General features: G+C 37.1%; 1 protein-coding gene across 1 annotated transcript; it reads left to right on the forward strand.

The window, feature by feature from the left end:
* The first annotated feature begins 6,238 nt into the window (after window positions 1–6,238).
* On the forward strand, window positions 6,239–11,542 carry LOC128236954 (uncharacterized). The gene is made up of 3 exons (XM_052952096.1): window positions 6,239–6,869; window positions 9,080–9,223; window positions 9,687–11,542. Exons 1-3 carry the CDS (start codon window positions 6,602–6,604, stop codon window positions 11,168–11,170), a joined length of 1,896 nt encoding a protein of 631 aa, XP_052808056.1. The 5' UTR covers window positions 6,239–6,601; the 3' UTR covers window positions 11,171–11,542.
* Window positions 11,543–11,585: the final 43 nt, after the last annotated feature.

The raw sequence follows: 11,585 nt of genomic DNA on the forward strand, positions 1-11,585 counted from the left end.
GTTGTTTTCAGAATAGCTTGGACTAAACTCAATATATGGTATATAATTGGACTAACTTGAATGTAAGTGTGGCAATTTATAACATTCACATACTTAACATTGTATAAACGACCAAGTATCCTAATTTAACTGAAGGAAGTTAAATAAACACGTTAATTGTTCGGTATTCTGGAAATTATTATGATTACTTTTATTTTTTAATAGTACACACTATTTGCTTAAGAGAAACAGCGCCGCGACTTACATATTTATATGTTAATATATGTATCAATGCTTGAGAAATGTTAACATTAAGGTGACTTATAGGCCCGATGGGCCGGGTGTTATCATCATTTATATTTGTATTGTGAATAGAATGTGTGTTGTGCTAATGTCACTATAACAAACAACTTACTTACTTACTTACTTACTTACTTACTTACTTACTTACTTACTTACTTACTTACTTACTTACTCTCTCACTCACTCACTCACTCATCCAACCACCCAACCACCCACCCACCAACCCATCCCCCCACCCACTCACTCACTCACTCACTCACTCACTCACTCACTCACTCACTCACTCACTCACTCAATCACCCACTCACTCACTCACTAACTCACACACTCACTCACTTAGCCACCCACCCACCCACCCACCCACCCATACCTTAATCTTCATGCATTGTTTAATAATTGAAAGACCAATAGGATCCTTAAATATAACATCCGAATTCATTAAACAATGCATCCCACAGTAGCATCCTAAACTTATCGTTCTAATGACAAACACAACACATGCACCGTAATAGTGTCACTTGTTGTGTATTGCCGAGACAGTAGGATCGCTAATAATCTAAGGAATACAAAGCAAATAGGGAAGAATCTTAGTGTATTTCTGGATAATGCCAACACATTAGAACATATGTATTTCGCAATAATATGTGTACATACAGCTGGACTTAACGTATCCTTCATCGTCTCGAAAGTTTTACTTTTATAAGCCTGGGGGACATTTCACATGCGAGTTCGTTTCCACTGAAACCTCGTTGGGAAAAGTCCTGTGCTCTTATAACTTGCAATACACGAAATATATCGGGAATGATGTCCCTATGTTCACTGTCAATATTCATAGATCGCACCATTCTAGCAATACGATGTTGATACGCTAAATATTGAGACGGAAGCCAGTACAATTGTACGAAAAACTGTAATTTCTCCAATCAATGATGACTTCATTGGATGTTATATTTAGGGTGCTTTTACTTCGAGGAAAGTTATGAGTATATTTCATACAGAACTGATGGGCTCGGTTCGTTCAAGGAGAAGAATATTGTCTTCTGAGTATAACTTCCAGATTTCACATCCGTATAAGGTCATACGGATAAAAACTGCTTCATATATTGTTATCAAAGTCAGCGGGGATAAGGACTTCGGATGAAGACTGCTATTGCATATCTTTAAAAGCGACCAACTCAGTTTACAACAAGCTGCTTTCATAGAGTCCCTAGACGTCAGATTCCGGTCACAGTGGATTCAAAGATGATTGTAGCAATCGAATTTGGCCAATACTGCATTGTCTAATGGGAACACACGTTCAGACCGGCTTTGTACACAATACTCATTAATATTACTACAGCACGTTAGTTAGCATTGTGAAAGTATCTGGAATTGGGAGAATAAGTGTAGCAAATATCCAGCATGCTGCATATTATCCATTCCATATTAGAATTGTCGTAACTGTTTGCTCCCAATCTGTATCAAAGACCAAAGAAATAAAAGGTGGATACTGAAGTATATTCCCACTGCTGTATATTTAATCCAAATGTAACTAAGGGACACAAATCTTGATATACTACAATATAGTTCCAAATTGTAGTTATTTATACTGAATTATATGTTCCATATATAGCCATGTCTGTACTTTATGAATGAATAAACATGTAACTCTAATCGAGATCTAATTAATCGAACCCATTCTGCATGCTGTTGTTATAACTAAACCAACAACGTAACATCCCACTGCTTCGTCAAATCGACCCGGCCAAAAACATAATTCATTGAACATAATAACATTTCCCATACTAGTACACGACACCTTTTTCGAGAATTTACAGTTTTCCAGAACTTTGTCGTGTTGTCCTAGCCGATATACCTAATGGTATGTCGAGCGATTTATGGTATGGGTGTATGAGAATACGTCTGAAGTCGCGCTTATTGGCCGTATACTGTCTAAAAATATCCGAGGATGTATAACATGGCCACCCCGCTCGTCGCCATTCTTCACAACGTTTCCAAGTAAAGTGGTGAGCGCATGATAAGTGATCTGTCCAATAAGATGACTTTTGAAATGTTTTACTGGAAAACGACCATATCATTGCACTGTTTAGCAATCTTTCACTGAGCTTTTCATATGATTGATGTTCCCGACGTGTCTAGTTTTGTCTCAGCCAAAGCAAATCAATAGTTATCATGTGATCATCTATTTTTGTTCTCATCGAACCTGTTTTCTTTCATCCAATTAATAGTTTCCACATTAAGAGATACACCGATCAGTTTCAATAATAACATCAATACAAAAACATGAAGGTATATGTCGTGAAATGTTCATGCAAAGTCATTGCCAGTTTCACAATGCAAAAGTAATTAAGAACATTAGACAAACAAAATCATTTATCGATGTAATACTTTCATCCTTGAAATGAACGTATTTTTCGGACCAAGACCAGATACTTGACAATTCACAGCACACAAATTGCAGTCATACAGGAATTTTATCAATTTTCTAGCACGTGAATTTGGTTGAGGGCTATTAAATCTTGCATTGAAATCACCCGAAAAAACAGGGGTGCCCTTATCACGATAAGTATAGTATAAATCATACATGATTTATAATGTAGGCATTATACACATCTAAAGCATGATTCACACGGCAAATATAACTAGAAAAAAGACAAATTAATTTGTTTGGCCCAAGACGCAGTTGTATACGTCGCATTTGTTTGGCCCAAGACGCAGTTGTATACGTCGCATTTGTTTGGCCCAAGACGCAGTTGTATACGTCGCATTTGTTTGGCCCAAGACGCAGTTGTATACGTCGCATTTGTTTGGCCCAAGACGCAGTTGTATACGTCGCATTTGTTTATTACCTTCTTATGGACAGTTAAAAACGTCAACAGTTGACGACTTAGTCAAGCTTCTAAATGCTTTCTGTATGTGTGTGTTTGCGTGTTTGTGCGTGCGTGCACACACGCACGCACGCACGCACGCACGCACGCACGCGCGCGTGTGTGTGTGACATTTCTCCCTCATACACTCTTTCCATGTTGTCAACATGGTCTATGTAATAAATAATATCAAGAGTATTGAGTGTATTACTTTTCACTTGAGTGACACATTTAAACACATCATATAGCAAATGGCATGTAGCTCGAGAGAATCATGTGTATGTAGAGAGGACGTGATGTATGTTGTTTTTATCACAGTACATTTCCTTCTTATTAACAATGCATTGTCGCAACAATATGTGCATCTGCACCACAATGTTTACGAAATCCAAAACAGAGCACCAAGTATAGCAAACAAACTTTTAAACATTGTAAAGAGTCTATCGTCAAGCTTAAAAAAAAATCAGGAAAACGCTAAAATCTACATAATAATAAGCAAATTATACAATTAAATTTTGACATTTGTTCAAATGGTTAAAATTGAAAATAACATATTTTTTTTATAGATCTAAGTTCCCCGATTATTATTATTTTAATTTCGCGCATATAAATCTCTAAAATGGAATGATAGTCCATACCCGACGTTTACCTCCACTTCTTAGTAATTGATTGGCATCACAAGTGAAGATGTGTTGGAGCATTTTCAACGCATAACGAAATGTTTTCGCTCCAATTATTTCCGATTTTCTATGCACTTTTTCAGTGAGAAAACAAATCGTTAAATTCTTGTTTTGGTCAAGGCATAAAATAGCGCTCAAAAGTGCTCTTAGTTCGCTGTTAGTTTGGTTTTTTACTTTTATGGGTGTTTTTTTCATAATGTGTACACGCATTTAATGTATTCTGTATGTAATCGATATATGACATGAAGTAACAGTTTAATGATAAAGAATGGGCGGAGTGAACGTAGCGAACAAGCTCTTCTCTATCATTAAATTATTACCCCAGGACATCTAACTGCCTGAGAATATCTTATGAGTGGCAGTGGGCGGACCTTTGTATACCCGCGAAAGTTAAAAATTTGAATGATTTAGCCTAGTACTTATGATTGCCAATCTGTAATTTCATGCGCTGAAAATGTATGTTGTATTCTAAATTTTCTATTCTCAAATGTAGCAAAAAATTTAATGCTACAAAATTGGTCGAGTTGTATTCCATTAAAATGAAGTGTGCTCCACCTTTGCTGGCAAAACTAAGGCGTATACAGTTAAACGCCTTTAGAGTTGGCGTTTGGTATATTTGTTCGGTGTTATTTGAGAGCGCTTAAAAAGAATGGCATAAACAATACAAAGCTACACCCTAGTAGTAAAATTTAATTGCCAATATAATGAGCAAATGATCGCTTATGTCAAGATAAAATGCTTGCCTGATGTATTAAGCCTTTTTTCAATATGGAATGTGATTTGTGACATCACCTTTTGTTCTAAAGTAAAAATTATTGATCTAACGTAATTTTATCGTATATTTGTTGATAAAATATCTCCAAAACATTCATTGTGCATTGGGTATTCCTCTTAAAGTGTGCGTGCAGATTTGCATCTCTCTGTCTTGCCGTGTGGAATGCTAATGACTTGCGTTTCTCATAAACCCTCAGACCATGATTTTTGAAACTTTGTATGTTTTGTTTTTTTTCGTCGTTATTCATTCAGAGATATGGCTATTGAATTAGTTAAAATATGCGCTGTTACATAGGCCTTCAAGTTTTTGTCGCACATAAATCTCCATCATTATTCGACCTTGATTTCTCCAGACTTTAAAGTGACACGTTCACAGGTTTTATATTGGCAACATTTTTTTCAAACTTAGTTTAAGTTGATTTATTATACCTACTTTAATTAACAGATTTAAACTCTCTTTTTAAAGTTAAGCCTAAAATCATTCAATTTCAATTGCAACGGTTTCTAATGCTTGGCAATTTAAGCATTTTTGTTGAAGTTTTCAAAAGTTCAAAGTGTTGATGTTTATTCATTGTTTCGACCATTTTGTTCACAATTCGAACAGAAATTATATTTTTTTACTTCCATAACATATATGGGTCAAAATGTTTAATAAGAGTAATGACCCTTGGCTTCATGAAAAAATACTTGGTCATGATATTATTAAATGCTGTGCATTCGAGTTGTGTCCGGTTTGGTTTGTGGTCACCAAGTCGGACAAGTTGGTCTTTACCAGGTACTCCGGTTTCCCCCACAACAGAAGACCACACCATCGCATAAAATCGTGCCAACGTGAATTTAAACTGTTGTGCCTTGTTTATCCTAACGTTCTGCTCTGAGGTTATGCACCAGTCAATTGTAACCACGCCCCCCCCCCCCCCCCTAGGACCGGGGAATAGCTGGGACTTTGACTTTCGGTCCAGCCAACCCCGGCTAAAATCCCCGGGTAAGGCCCATTCCCCGCTATATTTTAAAGCGAAGACAAAACCACCGCATTCACCCGGCACTGCGGGGCCATCTGAAAGGTAAAAACACGGCCCATTTCCCCGGCTATCCACGGTATACCCGCGGACTTGGGGGGGGGGGGCGTGGTTACAATTGACTGGTGCATTATGCAACTGATTGTGCGCGTCTGAAGCAGTTCGTCCGGGGGTTGTTTTACATTGTATCAAGTAAAACTATAGATATAATTAAAATATCCAATGTTACTCCATAACATTAGACGTAAATACTTCCTGCTGGCATGTATCCCATGGACACGTGTTTCGTTTCAATTTCAAAGCACTCTTTCCATTGAAAATAGCTTCAATCTTTTGAAGAACTACTTTGTTTGGCGCATTTTTTGCATAATATAAGTATCAAATTTGTAAATGGTAATATTTGTATACCGCATTTCCAAATTGTGCTCTCAATGATCGATGTTTACCATAAAAAAATGCATTAAATAGGCAATTATTTTAGATTTAGAATTTTAAGTTAGAAGGTTGATAAGTTTATAATTAACTTTGACATCATACCAGTTTATAAAAGAACAGTCAGACAAATAAACAACGCCCGTTTATTCCCATCGAAACATGATAACAAACATCGCTCCTTTATTGATTTGAGTAATTCGGCTTATTTGAACAAAAAGACTAAATTATTTATATTTAAAATGAATGAGGTTTAACGGCGGCTCATTTTCCCAATCACTATTTGTTATATATAGATCTAAACAAATAATTCATTCGGAAAGAAGAACAAACACACGCAGAACGGCATTCCGCGATAGCCAACTCACGCGATCGGAGGCAATTAAAGAAAAGTTAATCGTGATAAATGTTAACGTGAACTAAACATGAATAAGCATAACCATGTCTGTGGAAGTAAATGAAAGAATGGCTAAACTATGGATATTAAGGAATAAAATATTTCGAACACAAGAGTTTTAATCAGCAGTAGGGCGTTTATAGAGTCGGTATGGGGTCGGACCGGAGGCCGCGTGTTCTGGCAGCCGGCGGGCTGTGCTGGAACTCGTTGGGGTCGCTGCTCTCGCTGCTCGCCCTCGGGCTTCCGTCCTGGGTCGCCTTTCACAAGACGTTCGATACTGTCGCCATAGGTGTGTCTAGTGTGGTTAACACGTCCAGCCTCACCATTGACTACAGCTACGGTCTCTGGCGCTATTGCAGTAAAACCTCCACAAACACAATCCTTTCGGACACCTGCGCCGATGTCGCCACGTCTACCGGTATATTGATGGATTTCTTACACATTTCAGCAATATTGTTGTGTTCAATACTTTATATTTAGGTATTAAATTGCATTTATAGAAAAAAATAGTTTCACCGTCAGTAACGTCAACAAAATTGAAACCATCACATCAATGTAATCGTAATGCCAAAAGTAGCTCAGCCGCATGGTGACCGAACCTACACCAAAGTTGAACTTCCTCAAGACCGACTAAAGATTCATGATCTCGGTGACATATATGGCAATTGATTGAAGTCAAAAAACAACCTATTGTTTTTATAATGAAATGAAAAGGAATCAGTAAAGTATGGAGAACGCAACAGTTAATTATCATTTCATTTAGTAATGCATCAGTCACGTTGTCATACATTTGCTCTTCACATTTTCTTCTTCATTTAAATTGGCGTCGGCTTTGAATGGCCATTTCATGCTTTACATTTACACAATTAAATAGTGATTGTTTATTTCAGCTTTTGCTTATGTCGAATTACTCGCTTGATAAAGCAACAATATATAATAACTTACTAAGTGCGGCTCTGGTACCTCTGTACAAGCCAGAGCGCATGCGCGAACCGCTTAGTAACTTACTTCATAAAATGAAACCATGAGTTAAAAGGCAATAAGCGCTTTTTTTCGACAGAGGCTTTGAAAGTGATTAATCACAATCCCGGCGGTATTATTGGCGGAAGCATGGGCATAACACTAAATATATATGTACTGGTAAGACCTGACTCGCATGGAATTGGACTATTAGCTACAATTGTAGTATGAACAGGGTACTGTTTCAATCACGGCAAGCTTCCCTTAATTGGCAATCATGCCTTGCCCGGCAACTCTGTTTTTCATATTTTCATCATAATGAACAATTGGAATAACTGTACACTACATGACTTAGTCATACGTAATCTAGCGTAACACACTATAGCAGTCAAATATCTCATAGAGCCTTACATGATTTTCAAAAAATGCCTGTGGTCGTTACTTGATCCACAAATTGAGAAAGTCTCAATGTTTGGTTTTCTCTAAACAAATTCTGATAAGATACAAAACGCCAGCCAGTTTATTGGGACCCTTTCATTGAAGTTGGCCTTTCATATGCAGTCACTTCAGACATTTATATACGAAAAAAACAAACTTACGCAGACATTTTTCATCTGGGAGTGTCGTTTTGTTTCATGGGCTAAAATATATATATTTAAATGGTTCTCTGTCTATATAACCGTTATCAGCGTATCGGTTAATGGAGTAAAATTCAAATGTAAATTAGCTTCTGAATGTGCAAAACTACCCATTACTTATCGACGTGAATGGAGAAAGTTAATCTAATTGAAAAAAGTTGTATTGAATTTAATGATAATATATGCAAATACAAACACTCGGTCTTTTGTGATTCTTTTTCACAAAACGGAGGTTATCTCAGTCAGTGTAAATAAGGACCTCGCCCGCAATTTACACACTAAATGTTACAGACTAGAACCAGGCCAAAGTATTCCAGTCGTCCCTGTACGCGTAATATATGGGTTCAAAAATCTGAAAGTACAAATAAGTTGAATCAGATCTCTGACAGTCTGACCAGTCTTTACTGTAAGCAAAAGTAATACATGAAAGCATTCCAATCCTCCAATTTAACGAATTTACCATTAACTTGTTAGTTTAAGTATTCATTTTCTTACTACAGTGTAAAGGTATGCAATGACATCCCGGATGACATAATAAATGAAATGAGGTTAACAAACTTCAAATATAAATATATAACTCATCTCTTAAATACTGCACGGCTGTAATTCTGTTACATATATTCATATTTATGACATTCATTATGTCCATAACAACAATGTACTGTATATGATGTAACTGATCGGGTGTCTGTCGGTGAGTGAATGAAATTATATGAAATAGGTTGTTATGTTATAATATAAAATACAGTTTGTAAACTTTACTAATATAAATGTAAACGTATTATTAATTCTTCTTCTTCTTTTTCTTCTTCTTAATCTTGTTCTTCTTGTTGTTCTTGTTGTTGTTCTTCTTCTTCTTCTTTTTCTTGTTCACAACGTGTTATCTTCTTCATCATCATGATCACGAAAACAGAATATTATTGAAATATACACATTTAATCTTTAAGTCCATGATTAAAAGTCATCTTACCATAAGTTATATTTCCTGAAATAAGCAAACTACCTTCATAACTCTCGCCTTACTCTTCAGATGGTGAGCAGACGACAGTATGTCTGCTGGTTCTGTCCATCATCCTGCAGGTGAACGCCGCCATCAACACGACCTTCTTCTTTTCGCTCTTCCGTGGGGCGAACATCTGCCTCTACGTCGCGAGCGTCTCCTATCTCGGCGCCGGTAAATACGTATATAGACCAATCGCTATACTATAAATGATCAAGCGAACCATTGTCCTCTTAAAGTATAAGTGTGCTCATGATCATTCGTTATTAAATGTAAATAAACATAGGCTGTCAGTGATGTCTGCTAGACAGGGGTCATGATTACAGTCTTTAGTTCAGTTCTAGACCTACACAATTTTACAAAGAATCACCAAAGAATTATATAAATCAGCAGCTTTCATCCTCAAAACTCAACAAGAAAGAAAATAACAAATGAAATGAGGATTTGAAACTTTGCCACTGAGGCTGAACTCAGATTTGAGACTGTTCATAGCCCCAGTACTCACGTATTCTATAAATCCACGAGGGGTCTTGCGAGCAACCCTCATCAGTTCACAAAAAAATAATTATCTTAAACGTTCCGTAAACTATGTCCAAAAGTTTAAGACTTTCTTCTTATAACTCTTTTCTTATTTCAGAGATTCTCAGCCTTATTGGATTAGTAGTATTTGGCACTGGCGGCCACTCGCGGGTCATCAATGAACACGCAACTCTGGATTTCAACGCTGGCAACCTTCGCGTCTCGTTTTGGCTCGTGCTCGTATGCTGTGTCTGTGTCATTGCGGCGCTTGTCCTCACCATTCTTGCAATCTTCTACCAACGTAGAATCAGTAGCGTTTATGGTTCCAAAGATAACCTCCTTGACGTTTCCACTCCAGAACAATCGGTAGAAAAACAAATGCTCAAGGAAGATGAATTCGATACAGATACAAAGTCTGCTAGCGAATTGCATTTCACTGAAAAAGGTGTGCGGACGTTGTACTTGGAGCATGGAAGTGATTCCGAAGATGAAATTGGGAATGTTATATTTTCAAAGGCCCCCGTGTCTCATGATTTCCTTTCGGATGTTAATGGTCTCGACGAACAAAAGTTTGGTCTTAAAGATAAATTAAGATGGCGAGACGGAGCAAGTCCGTCAGAAGAACAAGACACTGAAGTTGATGACAAGGACAAAGGAATAAGCGCCGATATGTCTGTGGAAGTCAAAGACTCTAAGCATGAACAAAGTGATATTGAACCTAAGAGTAAGATTGAGGAGAGCGATCATAAAGAGCGTACTGACGAACCTGGATATGTGAATATAGAAGAACTAACTAAACGAATCGAAGCAAACGAGGCTTATATGAACGAAGTTGGCAAAATAATGCAAGAAATTGACGATCAAGGGGAGGAAGAATCTGACGAGGAAGTTCCAGAGGAAGATATGATATTTGCTACCATGGAAGACAAAGAATCGCCAGCTGCTAAACCTAGGCGTAGCCAACAGTTGGGTGCAAAACCGAAGGTTAAATTCCATGACCTTACTCCAGTTGAGAGCTCACCTTCCTCTTCTATGTTAGAGAAGTTGGACAGAATTGAACCCATCATAGTTGAACCAAGAACCAGTACTCAGATGGAAGACTACCCAGTTCATTTAGACGCTGATTACGAAAGTGAAGGTGAAGTGATGTTAGTGACTTCCCGGACAAATAAACTAGATGATGATAATGTACCTCCACCAGCGTTTTACCATTTGGCAAATGAAATGGATGAAAGTGCCCCAAAGATTAAGAAATTAAAAACAAAGAAAGCATTTGGAGCTGAGGGTGCGCGACCAAAAACTTTTAAACCAAAATCCAGATCAATAAAGAAGAAAAAGCTTAAGGTCACAAAGGAGCGGAAAAGGATGTTAGAGGCAAGAGAAGACAAGTTCAAGGCAGTAGAGGAGATTTATGGTGTTCCTCAGGTTATTATAGGGACGTACGGGTCCCATCCTGCACCCAGGTCTCTTTACCATAAGAAAGAACCGCCAGAGGCTGTGAAAAAGTCTGCTAAACGATTCATGGACACTTTTAAAGCTTACAGAACTCTAAGAAAGAAAATAGATGAAGAAAAGCAAGAGGAAGCCAACAAAGACAAATAGGTGACTTCCACAAACTATATTCTCACGGAAATTCAAGTTATGAAACGTGGACTCATTTCTGGACTCATTTCTTGAAGCTCTTCAATATCATCATCTTGTAAATATCAAACAAAAAACACATTAAATAAGTGTTAAAAGTGCAGTATAAATATTAAATGTACGCATTAATCTTATCAACCTCTTGGATACACATAAATTGTCCAGCTATATGATGCTGGTCCTTATAAGATCACATAAATCATCACTAAGCTGACAAATAAAACTATTACATGTGTTAAAACCTAAAACATGCTCAAATTAGTTTTGAAAAAGTCAAGTTATATGTTATAAAATATTTAAGATACATCAATACAGAATAAAACATTAAAGCTATATTTGTTTATTATTTCATTATAAAAATGCCACATAATGCTAG

Source organism: Mya arenaria, chromosome 6 (genome assembly GCF_026914265.1).
Source record: "Mya arenaria isolate MELC-2E11 chromosome 6, ASM2691426v1".
Taxonomy (NCBI): domain Eukaryota; kingdom Metazoa; phylum Mollusca; class Bivalvia; order Myida; family Myidae; genus Mya; species Mya arenaria.